The 20,179-nt window shown below is 32.6% G+C and overlaps 2 protein-coding genes across 3 annotated transcripts in view; one reads left to right on the top strand and one right to left on the bottom strand.

Moving 5' to 3' along the window:
* The window catches only part of Blos1 (biogenesis of lysosome-related organelles complex 1 subunit 1), a 36,509-nt gene extending 34,813 nt beyond the window's left edge, over nucleotides 1-1,696 (top strand). For both annotated transcript variants that reach the window (XM_035369751.2, XM_035369750.2), the window contains one exon: nucleotides 1,342-1,696. In XM_035369751.2, coding sequence (XP_035225642.1) covers nucleotides 1,342-1,361 — 20 coding nt within the window. In that variant the 3' untranslated portion in view covers nucleotides 1,362-1,696. The remainder of the gene's footprint in view (nucleotides 1-1,341) is intronic.
* A 544-nt stretch (nucleotides 1,697-2,240) lies between these two features.
* On the bottom strand, nucleotides 2,241-19,494 carry Pym (partner of Y14 and mago). Its single transcript, XM_035369749.2, has 3 exons — nucleotides 19,363-19,494; nucleotides 8,692-8,785; nucleotides 2,241-2,983 (listed from the first exon to the last, which is right to left on the bottom strand). The coding sequence occupies exons 1-3, from the start codon at nucleotides 19,454-19,456 to the stop codon at nucleotides 2,503-2,505; spliced, it is 669 nt and encodes a 222-aa protein (XP_035225640.2). The 5' UTR covers nucleotides 19,457-19,494; the 3' UTR covers nucleotides 2,241-2,502.
* Between the last annotated feature and the right edge of the window lie 685 nt (nucleotides 19,495-20,179).

The raw sequence follows: 20,179 nt of genomic DNA, 5'->3' as shown, positions 1-20,179 counted from the left end.
GAGCTATAATATATAATTTTGCCTATTTTGAGTAAATTATACGTGTATTATGTTCTTGCATTTTTATGCATGTGCAATCGTTTGCTATTAAAAGCATAATAAAAATAAAACATGCACATTTAGTTTGAAGATATCAGTACACCAGTCTTTAAATAAGTGTGCTATCTTAAAAAGTTATAATTTTCTATAATATGCTATTAATATTTAAGAAGAGTATTAAAGCTTCTAAGATAATCGTGTGTGTGTGTGAATGTAATTATGGCAAAGCCTCGAGGGCCATCTGCCTAAGAGGAGGGATGCCTTCGTGGAGGACTTTCTAAGGGAAACTGGCTCGTATACACGTTACACATGGGGAAAACCACGAAAACGCCCATGCAGCCAGCCCGTTCATGGGATTCGAACCTCGGACCGAACTACCAGTGTTCAGCGACGTTACCGCTCGGCCGCTGGTGGGCCTCTAAGATAATCATGGCATTATAAAGCAACATTGAAAGTTTTTACTATAAAAAGCAATTATGTGATAGGGAGGAAGGGGAGAAACACATCATGATTTAAACTATGTTCTTAGCTTTATTATGAATGTCTTAAAATAAGCAAATCTCCAGCCTTTAAGCTGCTAGGCATATTACTTATATATTGTTGTGAAATGCCCAGCAGAAACCCATGTGATAGCTAAATGGCAGGCTTAGGTTGCCAGATTTGGCATGAAATCATCCATTTAACATGTCACAGATGGAGTGAGAACATTCTAGAAGGCATTCTTAGCGATAATATTCTCGAAGGTCGATTAAAACTACATATACCCGCCTGTACAGGGAGAGTAGTAGTGCCTCGAGTTCAGAGATTAGCTTGAGAGCAATCGACCGAGTCAGGAGCTGAATGCTTTGCTGTGTTGCTGATTGTTTCAGTATGTTTGTCAGTTTTCTCAATGAGTGTAAACACATCCTAGGAACTGTCCTGTGTAATAGCACGTACTGGTGAATAAACTGTTTTGATTCTTCATCGAGTCTTATAATCAATTACTCCAAATCCACAAACTCGTAGAATGCAACAATATATATTAGCTTCCTAATACATATTAGTAAAAGGATGCAATACTATACAATTATCCATAATACTTCTTGATTAATATTTTTTAAATATTTCAATTTACCATTTGAACTTATAACAAATCTATAGTTTTTCATTAAAATTATTAAATCTTTTTTTATTCTGAAGTCAAATAAGTAAATTATGTATATTAAAAATGCCCTGAAAAATTATGTATATATATTATTTCCCATCAGACTTGAATATATTTGGTTATAGTCTATATTTTTAATTACTTCTATTTATTAACAGTTGGTCAAGATGAAGCTTGAGAAACCATATTGGATAAATAAATATGAATGAGTGGAAAAAAACTGCCAGGAAGTAAATATGATTTATCATATACCGAATTTCTCATTTGTGTTGAAGCACATCTTAAAGTATGTTATGAAAATCTGAATAGCTATTTCAATGAAAAATTGTTAATCATGCATGTTAAAAGGACAATACAGTGACCTTTCTCATCTAGTAACAAGAAGAAAAAGTTCAAAATACAGTAAAAATGTAAGTTGTCATAATTCCATAGAAAATTTATACTTTTGTAAGTTATGTAAATAGATTGTGGCAATGTAAATTTTGAACAATAAATATCTGAAATTTATTTGTACATGAGCACAGAATTTTTTAACATGTGAGAATAGATTAATTTTCTGTCATCAAGAATTATAGAATTAATGAAGTAAATACTGCAAGTTTTCATAATTCTTATCTGCTTTGCTGTTTCTGTTAGAATTGCTATAGCTACTTCAAAATTAGAGGAATTTGGACTTGTATTTGCAGAGAAGACTATGATCACAAAAATAAAACAGCAACAGGATTTGAAAATTACCAAAAATTTCATTGAAACTGGATATTTATATCAAAAGGATTTGTGTAACTATGGCAAATAATCATGCTTTTATATATTCTACATACTTATAAAAGTTTTATGCCAGTAATGAAAAATAATTTTTGTATTTTCACTTTGTTCCTTTATATATAAAACTACAAAATTGTACTGCAGCTTTGGCTAATTTACTATATTAATTTAACATTAAAAAACATTTTAAGGTAATTTATATCTCAGTTGCTACTAAATTAAAATATTTATAATTCTATATTGAAAATGTTAATTTATGTTTTGATGCAAAACTGTCATGAAAATAAGAATATTAAGAGCTGGAAAAGTTTCAATGATAATATAAAATTCACAATTCAGGAGACTAATACATTATTTTCCTTAAAAAAATTTAATGTCCTAGCAAAAGAAATATGCTGAGCTGTAATTAGAAGAAATGTTTTCAATGGCACATTTTGCTTTTGAAATATGAAGAAAGTAATGATATCTTTAAAAAAGACTTTCCAGTTTTTCAAAAACCTCGGTTGATACAAATAAAATTTAACCACAGTCACTAAAAAAATTGATAACTTCAGCTATACATTTTCCAACTCTAACTCCAAGTCTTCTATTTCTGCTTCAATTTCTTCTTTACGTGCTATTTTCTCAAGCTGATCTTTTTCAGGATTTGCTAGTTCTCCTGATTCAATTTTCTGTTTCAAAGCATTTATGTCTCTTAACTTTTTCTTTAAATTTCTGATTCTTTTTGCAGGGTCTGTTGTAATTGGTTGGGAGCCTTTTACTGGATTACTTGGAGTTACATTACTGGCATTATTTAAGGCTTTAGAAGAAATGTCCAAATTTTCCATCTGATTACAAGCATTATCCACTTTTTGGCTATCACTCTTCTTTTTCTTTTTCTTCTTAGATTTAGGAACAGTTTCACTAACAGTTTCAGATAGTCCTGGAATTTTTTTCATGCTACTTTTTACACTAACAGGAGTGGCATAGCTGGGATCCAATCCAATAGGTAGCGTAGGTCTATTTTTTGCCCATTGTTTTCCTTTGCTTTCATATCTGAAAACCAAATGAGAATTATTAAACAAGATGCAAAATACATTTAACCAATTTAAAGGGAAAAAAAAAAAACAGAAAGTTGTTAAGGATTTTTAAAGTTCCTTATTTTTGTATTAAGATACTAAATGCCATAGATATAGGCACTAGAAATAGCAATTTTGACCATATTAAATTTAGCTATTTCTTTTTCTCAATCTATATATACCTTATCAGTATAAAATTTTCATAACTCAACACAGAAGTACAATTTTGCACAAAATGTACAATTTCAATTGTTTAAAAAAGTACAGAACACGATTCAAAATTTTTTTAGTCTTGAATATCAAAACGTTGAGCTAGTATGGTCAGTTGATTATCGGATAGGAGATATGGGGGGGGGGAAGCTAACTAAAAACTGCATATCATTAAATCTATACATCTCTAATAATATCCTTGTTTATTAGGAACATCATCTGCATCAAATTTTCTTTTAACGAGTCTGTTCTTTTGAATTATATATAAGAACTTTGACATTTCAAAATCTTACCAGAGTTATAACAGAAACATATAAAGCATACTCATAATATAGACTGTCAGAATGGGATATATGAACTGCTTGGAAAAAAAGTGTATTTTGTCATGTGAAGCATGTTCATGTTTTTATTGATGCAATAATGCTTTGTGTAAAGTACTTGTGAACCCCCAAATACAAAATTACTGATTTAATTAATGTTCTCCTCTGAAAGTTTTCAGCAGACGCCCATGTCCAGGACACTATGAAAAAAATAATTTCAGTGATTAGAAAACCTATTTAGTACATGTAAGTTATACAAATCTAAAAACTGGTATAAAGGAATGAAAGAAAATTAGGCAACACTAAGAAAGAAATATTAAAGATATTTACTGTAAACAGGTTTGCTACTCGAACAGGAAAGTGAAATTCCAACCTTTTCAGGTGTTTCAATACAATTCCAGTCTATTCAAATAGTGTGCATTGGCTGTGCTGAAGGTAAATTAATTATGATACAACTTGAAAACGTAAAAATTTGCCAGTTACATGACTTTATATATATATATATAATTCCCAAAGCATTACTTTTATAACTATAATAGGAGTTGTTTTCTCCACTAAGGATTGAGATTAGAATCTGCCCAGTTGAGATTTAAAAATGTCTTTTCTGCAGACATATTGCAGCTAAAGGAAGAAAGAAATCTATTTAATGATATTTTGAAATAAATTCAAGTATTTTATACTTATTTAGCAGCACACATAAGCAAAGAATATGTGAACTAGATTTCATCATGGTATGTCAAATTACTGCTAGAATTAGTTTCAGAATTATGCCAGAGAAAATTGCCTAAAATTTGAAAGTATTATTAACTAATAAAAAATATATTTAGAAAGAAGAATAAACATTAAATGATATGAATAACATTAAAACAAAGTTTATAACTTAAGGATTATAAAAATCGACAGTATTATGCCAAATATAGATATATTAAATGGTTAGCCTAGATGAATGATTTATTATTATTATTTTGCTGCAAAATGACATTTAAAAAAGCAGAAAAGGTTAAAAAGATTTTGTTTTATACAATAATGGGAGGAATTTACTTTCATTTATCATGCTTTGCACACGTGCATCTCTGGATTCTCGAGGTTACTGAAACCAAAGATGCTGGAAACTTGCTTTGCCTTTCTGAAAGACAATCTGGTTGGTGCTGCGAAAATTGGCTATATGCCAGCTGTCCAAACGACACTTTTCCAGATTTTGACTAAAATATTTAAATTCCTAGACTTTACCTAACTTTTTTGGTCAATTTTTGAATTCCCTGACTTTTTCCGGTTTTCCAGTCAGGGTGGCAACCCTGTATAAAGCAGACTATATACCTTTTGCAGTACATCAACTTAGAAGATACCATACAACATATAAAGATGATGCAGATGGCTGGAATTCTTGCTTATACTCTACTTTTTCATATTTTTCACTAAATATTTTCCTGAGAATCTCAGTGAATTGCTCAAGTTCATAAGGTTGAATATTTGGAATTTACTTTAAAGTTTAAATATTCTTTTAGTCTTGACACCTGTAATTGACTTCTTTCTTAAGACAAACATCATCCATAGTAGAAAAAATCCTTTGTACAAGAGCTAACGAATGTAGCAGCCAAATTGATTAATTAAGACATACAAACGAACAATTTCATTTAAAAATTCCATACATTTTCCCTTCCTGGGCAAAACCTCATATGCAATTTTAAATACTGAAGTACTGGACATCTGGTAACCCTATCCATTGCATTTGTGGTCTTTCTTGGGGAAACTAGCTCATATACTCATTAAACATAGGGAAAACTACGAAAACGCCCTTGCAGCAAATCCATTTGCCAGGATTCAAACTCCATCGCCGAACTACCAGGCGCTCAGAGATTTTGCCGCTGGTGGATTGAATGCAATATGTCAAAGGAAAAAGAGAGCACTCTAAACTAATTAAATTGTCAATGTAAAAAATTTTATGCTTCGATCATTTCTCATTGTACCAGCTTTAAAGAATTATAACTTATTTTAAACTTCTTATGGCATTTTCAAATGAAGGAATGAAATGCAAAATCCATTTTGTGTACTGAACCAACACCAGAATAGATGATGTGAAAAACGTAACCTTTTGATATATTTTGAAGTAATCTCCATCTGCCATATATACTTCTGTGCTTGGCTGTATTATAAGTAACAGAAACAACTTTTAAAGTCCTCCTTTGGAAGGCTCTTCAGTGTCGTCACGTTCTTCTTGATGTCTGCAACATCCACAAAGCATGTTTGGCCAAGCATGAGATTGTGGAGCTGCATCCTTCGCCATACTCTCCCGAGTTGTCCCCCACAGACTTCTTTTTGTTTCCCAAACTCAAATCTGTGATAAAAGGAACATGATTTGTGGATGTTGAAGACATCATGAAGAGCATGACGTAAACATTGAAGAGCCTTCCGAAAGAGGGCTTTAAAAGTGTTTCCGAAACTTATACAGCCAAGCACAGAAGTGTATTATGGCAGATGGGGATTACTACGAAGCATATTAAAAGGTTACGTTTTTCACATCATCTGTTCTGGTGTTATTAGAACAGTCCTGGAAATTAATAGCCACACCTTGTATTTGCACTTAAACCATAAAATACAGTTCAACAGCAATATCACAAAATAATTTTAAAATAAGCATATCTTTAGAATTTCCGATCCAGTTTTGCACGCGGGAGATAAAAAAAAAATCCCCCCGTACAGTGTTGCCACTGCTCGCTTTGAAATGAGTTTGTTAATCAAACATTCATTAAAGTTCTACAAAATATGAAATAGATAATAAAACAAATTCCAAATTTGGGCTTCCAGATACCCTATTCGGGTGGAAATGTATGTTAATCAAAATTTAATTCCTCTTGACTGCTGTTTTATCACAATGCAAGAAACACATTTATGCAGATTCTTTATTGTTTAATTTCTTTAAATATAATACACGGCTCTGGTATTTGGTGGCAACAATTTGAAAAGTGAATTGATATTTATAGGTGAATCAATGCAAAATATCAAAACAAAATTAATAATCTTTCTCGGCTAATTGCTCCTTTGCACTAATAATGAAATAAATTTAAAATAAAGGCTTGTAAGTATGTTTTTAGAATCTGCGAAGTCAAACAGCAGGACGTAAAGTACTTTTAGGTACTTTTTTTCAAAATGTGAACTTTCTCATCATCATTAGCTGTTAAAGAAAAATAGATACTACAAAATTAATTTTGTGGCACTGTTTCAAAGTTAACAAGGTACTGTACTATGGATATGTATGGATATGTCAAAAACAACTTCAAGCTGTTATTTTTTATGAATTTTGACAAAGTTTGACACAGCAGTAGTATGTTGATAGAATGAAATCGAATTTTGGTGATGAAGCATCATCTAAAGTAACAATTTATAGCTAAGTTCAAAAGAATAATGAAAGTAAGAGTAATAAACTTTATATCAGTTGATCAAGAACAGCTGTGTTGTGAGATAAAACTGATGCTGTAGAAAAAATGATCACTTAATCAAACAGATGAAATTGAGGCATCTTTCAACATAATTCAAGGACCTGAATATGTTCTATTCTACATGGTCATTATTTAACAATGAAAAAGGTATGTACACACCGGAATCTAGCAATAACTCAAGCTCAAAAGAAAGCTTTTGTTGAATGGAGGAAGGAATCTGAAATCAGGGGAAATCTGAAAAGATTCAACTACAGTGCCTCAAAAACTATTGTAAAATATGATGAAATGTAGATTTATGCCTTTAAACTTGAAATAACAAATCTACTCTTTGGGAGCAAAATGAACCAAACCTGATAAGAGTTGTTTGTGCATAAAAGTGTTTCGATGATGATTACAATATTTTCTCTCGACAAATCCAGCTATTCTGGAACTACTGCTTTGGAGAGTCATATAGCTAGAAATGCTAATATATAGACAGCCAATATCTTTTTAGAGAACAAGTACTGAATTTTCTTGAAAAAAGAAAAAAAAAATTACATTGTTTTGTATCACAACAGTACAAGCTCCCACACTGTATTTCAAATTCAGCATTGGGGGAGGGGGAAGAGATTTCATAAGTTCATTCCCTCACTAGGAACCTAATAATTTTTTTTATTTGTTCTTTTTTCTCAACAAACAAACTGTGTAATTACTAATTTAATAGCTTTAATTTAACAGCTTACTTATTCCATGTGTTTGCTGCAAAAATTTCTTAATGGCATAGTTTTGAAAATTGCTTTATTCAAATGAAAAATTATATTGATGATAAAATCAGTAAAATGATTTACTACATAATACATAATTATTTTTAAAACTTTAAAGTACTAGCAATATGTAAAATATAATACATATTCACCAACCGAAATATTCTTTGGTACTTTAAACCAAAGAGGATAGGGAAATTCATAAAAGATTTGAATATGATTTTACTTAAAAATCATTGCTATGATGCTTAAATGGTTGTTTAAAAATAATAAAATTGTATTTTTCCTTTTGTAGAACAACATGCACTAACAACTTTCATAAGATGTATCTGCCAACTCAGTACTTCCAATACATATTTTAGTTGTCAGCTCACATCTCTTAGGTTAGTTTATTTTAATAAATAAAGAAGAGAATAGAATGTTACACTTTAATTGGCATATACACTCAAACCTGTTTTTGTGTGGTGGATAGGGGCCGTATGGGGAAAAAAATCGCATAAAACTTGAACAAGTAGCTATAAAAAATAGTCATTTAGAGTTGACTTTTTTCCAGTTACTATAGTCGATGATTGTTTTTGTGAGACTTTTGTGTCACTAGACGCTTTCATATATCTCAGTAGCCAAATATAGAAAATTAAAGGTCCCTTATTTATTGATTATTCATTTTATTATTTTTCTATTGATAACTTCATCAATTATGTTCTAGTTTGACTGAAATTTTCATATACTGCATAAAAAGGTTTGAGTGAACTCCCCCCTCCCCAAAGCTGAGAGAAGAACAATACATTTCACTTAATGGTGGCCAGCAGACCATGGCTGTGTATTTTACTTTTACTCTCCTTCTAGAGAAGATTGGTGTGTGATGTCCTTCAATGGAAAAGATCTGGAAAATTTTATAATTTCGGTTTTTAGAAGGTGAAAAGAGGGAAGAAAATATATCAATCCGACATGTTTTTACAAATTTAATATACTAACAATGGCATTTCATCTTGAGGAATATACCCATCTTTTACTCTTCTTGCTTTTCTCCACGTCCCATCTGGTCTTTGCGTTGCAGGTATATAAGTACCTGAAAAAATTTTTATTTGCATAAACTATTTAAAATGGTAATTTCATACATTTCAGTCACACATCATAGATAGTAAGTGATTATATTTAAAGTAAATAAATACATCAGTTAACATATCTTTTAAACCAATAATTACTTTTCTGAATTTTCCTGAAATGAGGATGCACTTTTAAAATAACTGAAATGCAAGTATGGTTAACCTTGTTATTGTGATTTCTGTTCAAAAAGATAAAAAGAAAGTAGCACACTGAACTGCTGGAAATAACAAACCAGCTTTTCATACCTGATTATGAAAGACTAAAATATTGTAGTAAATAATTCAATTACAGCAAAGTAGATACGCTGAAAGCTGAAAGATAAATTTAAGAAAATAAATATTGTGGAAAACCAAGGTATCCATTAAAAAGTTTATTGTATTTCAGAGATTCAAACATCAGTTGGGGAAAATTTATACAGGAAGATAGCAATAAATATATAAAAAAGCAGTAAAATGAAGGTAAACAATAACAATACAGATATGACAGCTTTAAGATTTCTTGGCAAAGTTATCAACTATGGATTCCTTTTAAACAATGGGGTAGATTAGATTAATTTAAAAGCTAAAATTTTCAGACACCACTTCAAATGTACCAGCTGTCTGTGCCCTCACTCAGCCAATGTTAGAAATTGTCCTAAATTTCCAAAAAATAGGTTTCCATGTCAGAAAAGAGAAAATTTGATCAAATCTGGAGTGTCTTTTGCTCAAACAAGTAAAATATAACACATGCAGAGAGCAAGTAGCAGGAGCCTGAGGTATGTATTCTGTCTTGATGAACACAAATCCTTCGAATCGCCCACAAAAGAAAAAAGCATTCCCCTGTGCTGCTTCCTCAGTGGAGGTTTACATGCTGCCAATTGACCCAAAAGACTGAGAAACATAAGAATGAAAATAACAAAAAAGATGATTTCTCAATTATATACCAAGCACCATGGAAAATGAACAAAGGCATAAAGCACAGAAGATAGAACCTGATCAATTGTCAAAAATCTCACATATAAAATCATACACTGCAGCTCCCCAAAATACGACACAAGATAAAAATAAACCTTCCATTAAGAAAAATAAGAACGAAACTGATAGAGAAGAAATGAAGATGAAAGACTTGATTAAGAGAAGATTAAAGACTAACATAGACTTGAAGGAAATTTCAATGATTCTTAACCTAGATTCGAAAGAGAACATTAATAAAGCCATTAATAGCCTTGCTCTGAAAATTAAGATGCAATTAACAATTCTAAAACTATCAATACCCCAGATAAATAATATACATTCCAAAAGTATTCTAAAAATCACAAGATTCAGAAAGTTTTCTAAAAGACCCAGGATTCCGCAGATAAATGAAGATACAATCAAATCAACATGGAAATTAAAAGCCTGTGCAGTAACTTTAAAGAAGATTCCTGGAATAATTATATTGATTCTCTCTAGCAAACAGATCATTCTGTGAGGAAGCTCGCAAAATCTCTCAGCAGAAATCAGTCCACAATTTGCTCAGTTACTCATAATAACATCCAAAATACATAACCCAGCCCATACTGCAAATACTTTCGTATCTACTAATGAGCAGCAACACACAGAAAATGGTTTTCAGCATCCAAATGACATTAACATAATCAACCATGTGAAAGATTATCTCACTTCAAACAATGATGAACACTGCTGGAAGTGAACAATATTTTATCTTGATGATGAACACTTAGAAGTAAGCACTGCACTTTCCTCCTGGTTGGAAGGATGAGTGATCAAGCCTCGCTACTCACTTTTTGCCTCACTCAGGGAAATAAATAATATTATTCAAGATCTCAACCCCAAAAAGATTTCAAGGTATGACAACGTTAACAATAAAGCATAGAAAGAACTTCCCAAACATGCAATAAAATTTTTAACTAAAATCATAAATGCATGCCTCAAATTTAAATATTTTCTGGCTCCATGGAAAGCATGCAATTATTACTGTATTCAAGAAATCAGGAAAGAATGGAAATTTATTGTCAAATTACTGCCCAATAAATCTTTTACCACCAATGGTTATTTCATGAAAGTTATTTCAATGAATCATTATTAAACCCATCTGGTCTTTGCGTTTCAATGAATCATTATTTACATGAAAGTTATTTCAATGAATCATTATTAAACATATTAATCAGGGCTGCATAGTCGGTAGGGAAAATGACAGACTCGAACTCCTGGAATTTTAAAGAGTCCGACTCCCTCATACATACACTCACGTTTGTGAAAATTGCAACACCATGAAGGACTTACGCGAGTGAGCTGAAATTTTCAGGAAATGCAAAGTAGCGCATGATATGCAAATGATTAGAATTGCAAATCCGTAGCGCATGCGTATGCTGAGCAGCGCCCTCTGAACGGCTGATGGATCCGAATAAATAGACGGCTGTAACGAGGCGTGTATGGTTATCGGTGGTTATCTGCTAGTGGTAAACGTTAACTCAATCTGTACTTATGCCTCGTCGATGAAAGAGAGCGAGATTTGAACAACTTACAGAGTTTGAACGAGGGAGAATCATCGGCCTTCGTGAAGCTGGATTGTCGTATCGTGCAGTAGCCTCTCGTGTGCAGCGTAACAGCAGCACAGTGATGCGCGTTTGGAAGCAGTGGACGGACGAGTGTCGGACAACTCGGAAATCCGGGAGTGGACCCCGAAATGTGACGTCAGCTCGCGATGATAGACACCTGGTCCGCATGGCGCGGACGGACCGTACAGCTTCCTCTAGACAATTGGCAGCACTGTGGTCAATAGCTACAGGTGTTTCATTGTGTGCTTCATCAATTCGTAGACGTCTGCTGCAGTGTGGACTGCGCGCACGGACTCCTTTATACAGGATCCCCTTAACGCACGACCTTCGCCGCCTGCGGCTACAATGGGCCGATCAGCATAGAGACTGGCGTGCTGATTGGCAGCATGTCGTGTTTTCTGACGAATCCCGCTTTAATTTGTGGTACCATGATGGCCGCATTCGTGTCAGACGCTATGCCGGTGAACGCCACCTTCCGGAGTGCATTATCGAACGCCACAGTGGGCGAACACCCGGAGTTATGGTCTGGGGCGCCATAGCATATCATAGACGATCTCAATTGCTACGAATTGTGGGCAATCTGAACAGCAACCGGTATATCCGTGAAGTTCTACAGCCCGAAGCTGTTCCCTTCCTTCAAAGCTTGCCAGGCGCTGTATTTCAACAGGACAATGCCCGCCCTCATACTGCTCGGATTGTTAAATCCTTCTTTGCAGCGCAGCAGGTACAGCTTCTTCCTTGGCCTGCGTGTTCCCCGGATATGTCGCCAATTGAACATGTGTGGGATGTCATTGGTCGGCGTCTTGCTTGTGATCCTCGTCCGGTTGCGTCTGCAGACGAACTTTGGGTACGCGTACAAACGATATGGAATGCTCTTCCTCAGTCAGACATTCAAACTTTGTTTGACTCCATGCCACGTCGTGTAGCAGCACTTATTGCGGCGCGTGGTGGCCACACAAAATACTGATTCTGATCTCTTGTTCTTGTTTGTTTGCTTTGAACATTTAATCATTTATTTGTACCACTACCACTCAACTGTGTATTAAATTGCATTTAATTATGACGATTCCTTCTTGGTGTTGCAATTTTCACAAACGTGAGTGTATATAATGAAATAATAAGATCACAAGGAAAAGCCGGAGCAGTGTCGATGCGTGCTTAGATCCATATTGAAGAAGAATTTTGATTGCATAGTATGTTAACTTGGTAATATCTAAAGAACTTGCCAGTCGAGGCAGTTTTAATTCCATTTTTATTTGCATTTGATATTTGTGGCCACAATCACTTGGCACTTCAGTCGTGCCTTTCCACAGAAGATTTACATTTTTGATATTGTTGAGATAGAAAGCAAGCCAGCGAAATTACATCCTAGCACAGTAGAGAGCAAAGCTGAAATGCATAGTTATGCAAGATGGAAGCACGCGAAGAGAAAAATGTTTTGGTTTGCAATTTGGTGATTGGTCAAGAGGCATCTGCATTAAGGGTTATGTAAGATCGCATGATTAATTTGAATGATGCAGTTTTGACTAAAGCACTATTTTTAGGACGGATAGATGAACTTCCCAAATAAAACAGAAAATAAAAGAGGTTATAGTGAATTCAATTTAGAAGTTTGATTTCATATTTTTTATCTTACACATTTATATATGTAAACATATACACATGGGTTACAGCTTATTTTTTTAATATAAAAAAAGTAATAGATACAAGAGAAAAAAAATTGATGGCACAGAAAATTATTTAGCATTTATTATGAAATGGGAAAACTGGCATTAGTTATTTCTAAGAAACAGTATAGCTTCAGCAAGATCTTCCTTGTTAGAGGGCCATAGATCCGATTTGATAAACTTCAGAGCCTTGAACAGTCTTTTCGTATTAACTTGAGTAGGAGGAAGAGCTGTTACTGTTAGGGCTACTTCTTTTAACTTTTCAGGATAGATTTTTATAAGTTCTAAAAGAGGTGTCTTGCAAGCATAATCATATTTCTCTATTTCAAAAGCCGTGTAGAAATCTTGTTTGTATTTTTTCATTTTTATATCTAAAGGCTCCTGGTTCTTTATGTTCATTCACTTTGCCTTAGCCTTTTCAATATTATCTAAAAATATTTCTCAAAATCTAATTCATCACTGGAAGAGGATGATAGAGACTCAGTTACAATATTTACAGTTTGACTGTCCTGATTCGAATTCTCCAATTGCTCCGAGAATAATTTCATTCTTAATGAAAGTTCATACATGGTTTTCATTGCCTTTTAAATTTGTTCGTCATCCAAGAAAATTCGGTGTTTCGGATCTATATACACTGCTCGACAGTGAAAATGCAACACCAAGAAAGGAGTGGTCAGAAAATATGCAAATTTTAGAGTAGACGCACGTCACTCAGTTATGCGAATGATGTGAAATCTCATTGCTTTCAAGGTTGCTCATTGCTTTGTTCTGTTATCGGAACCAGATTCAGAAATGTATGGCACTTGTGCTTACATATATACATACAGACACATCCATATGTACATTTCTGGGTCCGGTCCTAATAAAAGTACAGTACCGCTTTTAATACCTGCTCTTCTAGACAATCTGTGATTACCAATATCAATTCCTGATATCATGGTCTAAAATTGGAAAGAAAGTAATACTTACTGCCCTTCATCTCAAGACATATATTTCTGCTTAGTTACAAACTCCAGCTTTTCTCTCTGGAAATGGCAATAATGATGATGATTTTCAATAAAATAAGTTAGCAATTTTTTTTTTTTTTTAACTTGTGTTTCATCAAAATGTTGCTTGATTTTCATTCTTTTCTCCATATTAACCAACGCATATTAATGACAAGTGGGGCTGAATGGTTAGCTAACACAATTATCAGTAATCTGGTAAAATTAATTATCTGGCGCCTTACCAGTCCTAATAATATCAGCTTAGTAACTATAACTCTGTATATAATTTTCCATTATTACTAATTCCACTGATATTTTAAAAATTCACAGTTTATGCACCTTCATTATATACATGTATCTACAAAACTAAAAAAAATTTCTTTGAAAAAAAAATAACACTATAGGTCAGGTGGATTAAGTCAAACTGAAACATCAGAATCTTTTTTTTTTGGGGGGGGGGAGGAGACAGAAAAAAGAGCAGAAATGATTTTTGATTTCCCTATATATTTATATGCTTATCTCAGCATTCCACTAGTACTTGATGATCTACAGCATACAATGATTTCTATCAGCGAGTGCCATGGCTGGACTGCTTGCATCAACTCATCATAATTATTCATTGCATGCACTCAAGGAACTCCTTTAAGGATCCACATATATAAATCTTGTGAAGCGAGATCTAGACTTAAAAGAAGACACATTAACAACTTTAACAGCAGAGTTCTTGGCAAGAAGCAAGTTGTATGGAAACCTATACTGTCTTACGGGAACAAAGCATGTACGAACTGTAAACCTATCAGTAATGCACATTGCATTGAAATAAAATTTAGCACTACAGTCACTAACATCATATCTTATTATCAGATCAGGGCCACTATACTGATTATGAACAGGAAAATTGCAGGAAATATTCAACACTTCTCACCTATATACTTTTTTGGTAAAAGTTTAGTTTAGGGTACCCCTTGGCGAAACTTGGTGGTTTTGGGCGGTACATGGATACCGATTTTGTGCAATTCTTTGACTCGTTATTTCGGCTTGCGAAGCGAGCTACACAAAGCCAAAATAACAAAATAAACAATTGCGCAAACTTGGTATCCATGTACACATTGACTTATTTGGTACTTTTCCGTTTTGCCGGCGCAAGCGATAAAGTTGCCAATAATGGTACAACCGATGCCAAACGGAATATTCTCGCTGGTAACCTTTTACGCCTCATTTTCAAAACAAGTCGCAGCTTTTTCTTATCAGATTGATTGTTTTTTTCAATACTGGCATATAATTGCATAGAATTTTTATCAGATAGTTCAGCTTTATGTCTAAGGCCATTTTCGGTAATTAAATCAATTAGAATGCAATCACAGTGCTTACCTGAAGCCGAAAATATAGAAAAGGTAAAGTCAAGGGTTAAATTCAATTCTAATGAGAATGCATTAGTGAAGTAAAGCACTGCAGTTTTACATAATTTCTGAGTAAGCTATTCGTACGAATTGAAATATTTCTTGCATATAAACTTGTGTTCCAAATTAAGATTTAACTTGAAATTAATATAGATAATTACTGAGAGCATTAGAATTTTGTAGAGTAGTTTACGTGAGATGAGATCGCTTGGGGTCACGTGATATGAACCGGCGAATCAGGATGGTGAACCATGAAAGCATAGTAAATTCTTAAATTAATGTTTTTTTTTACAAATTTATTGTCTTTATTTATTGGCTTTTTATAAAATTTTAAGCGATATTAAAATGTTTATGCCTTCAAAAAAAGAATTCTTAAAACTAACATTTTTTTAATATTTTTTATGTGTATACTGTATGTTGTTGCCAATAAAGTCTGCTTGGCGAGATTTGCGCCGGCGAAACGGAAAAGTACCACTTATTTTTACTTTAAAAAAAATCCCCGAATTGCACAAAAATAACATTGCGCACTCCTTTGACTTTATCCATGTACATATCGACCTATTTTCACTTAAAAAAAAAATCCCCGAATTGCACAAAAATGGCATTGCACACTCTTTTAACTTTACCCATGTACAATCGACCTATTTTTACTTAAAAAAAAAAAAAAAAAAAAAAAAAAAAAAAAAAACCAGAATTGCACAAACTTGCATTGTGCACTCCCTTTACTTTGTCCATGTATACATCGATATATTTTCACTTAAAAAGTCAAAAGAGCACCAAATTCTACAATATAGGCAAACAAAAAATACATAATCTCAATAAAATACACTTTAAACCAAACAATAAAATAACATAAAAAAGGAAAAACATGTTATAAAACATTTAAGCACTATCAAAAGCAAATATTCACCATGATTTTCGAGTTCGCTTCGTACACCCAGAGCCACATAAAAACCAAAATATCAATCATACTCAAATGACTTTTTTCAAACCAGGTACTTTTTCTGATCGAACACTTCACATAGTGACCATCTGAACCTTTCTTCCTACAAACCCATTCAAATCCATCTAAACAGTTTTTACGTTCGACTAGACGCATATCCTTCCTCCATACAGGACACTTATAATGGCTACTAAGTAAACCTTCATTTACACACCAGTCAATTAAAGCTCTTTTACCTTTCACTCCAAATCGTACAGAAACTTCAAATTAATCTTACTACATTCGGCCATTCTACCGTCTAAAGAATCAAACCAACACACACCACAAAAACGCTTACAAAACATACCACGATTCAAAATTTCCCAGAATCATGCACCCGATTACATCACAATAGGGTTTCCATAACATTCAACTACTCAGGCTACCATAAATAAAACAACTTGGTGATAAATCAAACAACTTTGCCATAATACAAGGGGTACCTTAAAGTCTACTCTACCCTACTTTTTTCATAGATAATCCAGTATTAAAACCAGCTAAATGCTGACGTTAAAAAGTATTAAGTTAAATTTAAAAAGATTTTTATGTTTTATTAACATCTGATCTAAAAGCATCTGAAGTTTCTTTAAAACGTTCCAGTACTTAAATATTTTGTTGTCAGTTATTTTGGAAATAAAAATCTGTCAAACAAAGTATGATTTAATGCTAATAAAGGAAAAATGTTATGTCAAAACCTATTATAGGGTCTTCGCTTTGGTTTTATGCAATACTGATTAATTCTCAATATGGCAGGTGGAGCTATGTGGCCTGCTTTGTTTATGATCTGCAACTGTTTCAAACTCCTGAAAATCTACATGATGCTGATTTGAACATTTGATTTTAATCATCAATATAATTTTGTACATTCCAATACCTCTGAGTCATAATAAAAAAATTGACAGACTATGGCATTCAGGAAAACTGTGCAATACAAAAACACCATAGAACTATGAGATACTACTTAGATCAGTATTTAGGCAAATTTATGTGATGCTGAATTCACAAGAAAATTATAAAGTCCTCTATGAATATATTCCTTTCCTTAACCAAATATTGTACTTTAATTAACTAATCTTTCCAAAACTAATCCTTTTACTATACGTTTTAAATGCAGTATTTTTTATGAACAAATGAAATTTATTAGATATTGAATATTATACATCATATTCAATACCTAAAAAAAATAAGTGATTATTATTAGTAGTCAATTAATACTTTTTCAATTTTAAGGAAAAAAATTATATTTTATCAATAGTGGAGTTATAATACAAAAATTTGTGCACTTCAGCTTCTAAATTATATTCAGATTTATCTAGAAGTAAACATACTTTCATTTCTATATCAATAATTTGATAAATTTAGAATCTAATCTGTATCACTTAATATTCCACTATTATAGTATTTCACCCTATATATAATATTTAAATTTAACCAATCTCTGGTAAGAATTCATACATAATATTTGAATACACTCTTATGAGAATATGACTGGAATTAAATATTTGCTTACCTCATCAAGTAGAATCTTGATTATCTGATACATATGAGATTGAATGCAGTCAGAATATATGAAACTAACAAAAAGTAATTATTTAAATAATGCACTGAATATAAAACATTATCATAAAATTCATTCATATATTATACAAGTGAATTATTAGCTCATTTCTTTTTATTATAAAATAACTCTACCATCAGAGACAATATATGAAATTACACATTGATTAATCGATTAATGTGTAATAATCGCGCTAATCATTTGCTGCACCATATTTAATAATATGTTGGCTTATATTCCCCCACCTACCCATTTCAGAAGTAATGTTTCATATTATCAATTCACTCTCATCTCTTTTTTTAAGTCTCAAATTTCAGTTCAAATAGGAAAGCAACATTTTTACACTCTTTTCCTAACAATGCAGGATAGTACAACAGACTAGACTGTTGAATTAATGCAAATAACTAAGAATAAACATAAAAATTGTATGTGTGTGTGTGATTATGGCAAAGCCTCGAGAGCTATCTGCCTACGATGAGGGATGCCTCTATGGAGGACTTTTTAAGGGAAATTGGCTCGTATATACGTTACACATGGGGAAAACCACGAAAATGCCCATGCAGCTAGCCCGTTCGTGGGATTCGAACTACCCGTAAAAATTGTATGAATAAGTAGTATATATGTGTTTCAAATGGATTACAATACTGGGGTTAAGAGATATCAGGATTGCTATTATCAGAATTGTGAGTTATTGTGAGGCAGTAAAAATTACATGTAACACATAATTCAGTGCTAATGATGATTCTAAATAGTTTTCAGTGTCAAATCAGACTTCTGTGGTTCATTAGTTATGACAAATTATCATATGTCAGATAACCAGGACTCTACTATACATAAAATATATTTAAATTCAAATAATATTCTAAAAAAAATACAGTAGGAAAAAGTTTTTGTTTGTTAATCTCTAAATATTTTACATTTTTTAAAAACAAAAACCCACTGTGCAGATTTACTACAAGCACATAAAAAGAATACGTTATACATTCTTTGAACAAAGGATACGTTACTTCTCTACTTTAGTAAATTTTTATGCAAACAGAGCAACTATACCTTTCATCGCTTTCAATGACATAGGAAAACTACACAAAACGTGTATGACAACTTCGAAATATTTACCTCCGAAATACAGGATTATAATCAATTTTGTACACATACACACAAAAAAAGGGGGGAGGGCCAATAAAGGAAAAAGTTTAAAACATTCAGTAAAGTAAATGCATTTTTTATAAACTGCTATTTATGGCAAAATCATACATAAGCAGAATGTGCTAACGTTTTAACTCAGTCTTTTCATACACAGAAATAATTTCACACGCGAATCAAATATTAAAGTAACTGAAACACATTTTTGTTTCGTTTCTATAAACTATTGCAGATCAAAAATCACAATAAATAATTTAACTTTACCAGTATCATCTTGCACGTACGAATTCGCAGCCGCCATGTCAATATTAAAACAAAAATACAGGAAATGTTGCCAAATTGCATAAAACGTTTCCATATATTTAAATGATGAGTTGTGAAGTTATGCTCCTTTTTTCAGTACATAAATTATTCTTATTAATAACTTATCGAGAATACATCTCTCTCTCGCGTAATTAAACTATTGCGTTACATACAAGTTCGATAAAACAGAGTAATGTGAAATTAAGGACAACCTGAGGTATTCTTTGGAGAACAACCTTGACGCCAAACAAGGAAGAACAGCTTATTATGGTAGCTCAGGGCCCTAGTCTGGACACCGTCGAGATAGAAGAATGGGTCATTTTTTCGATCTACTCGACAGAGAGCGAGTCTGGTGTCATCATCTCGATCATTACAGAGACCGACGCGTCGGAATTTTTTAAGTTTCTAACTGTCGTTTTAGAGTTAAACTGAGGACGGCGGAGGTCACGGATTGTTTTTGAAAGTGTACGTAATAGATATTTTAATTTCTTAAGATTTGTGAAAAACTCGAGTATTTCGCTATAGAAATAACGCATTTGATGCTGACGATTCTACATTACCAATGCCTTAATTAAATTTTAGTGAAAATAATATATTTGGGGTTTTCCTATTTCACATATAAAGAAGGGGTTCATACTTTTAATTTAAAAATTGTAATTTTTAAACTAATGTATATATCAATGTACTTAATTTCATGTTTTGATGAGTAATTTATAAATTCTTTGTTTTAAATTACAATGCATTTCCCTCTACTTTTATTTGAATTTGTAGTGTATAA

The sequence above is a fragment of the Stegodyphus dumicola genome, chromosome 5, assembly GCF_044657685.1.
Source record: "Stegodyphus dumicola isolate Sdum_Otavi_A_Nest chromosome 5, ASM4465768v1".
Classification (NCBI taxonomy): Eukaryota; Metazoa; Arthropoda; class Arachnida; order Araneae; family Eresidae; genus Stegodyphus; species Stegodyphus dumicola.
Note: the sequence above shows the minus strand (reverse complement) of the source record. Positions and strands in the feature narration are given on the sequence as shown.

What these genes read in the sequence shown, in the direction of transcription:
- Pym (XM_035369749.2), bottom strand. Translation starts at nt 19,456, where the DNA reads ATGGAAACGTTTTATGCAATTTGGCAACATTTCCTGTATTTTTGTTTT. An exon ending in GTACGTGCAAGATGATACTG is followed by an intron (nt 8,786 to 19,362) that starts GTAAAGTTAAAT and finishes AAATTTTTTCAG; the next exon opens with GTACTTATATACCTGCAACG. An exon ending in CCTCAAGATGAAATGCCATT is followed by an intron (nt 2,984 to 8,691) that starts GTTAGTATATTA and finishes TTTGGTTTTCAG; the next exon opens with ATATGAAAGCAAAGGAAAAC.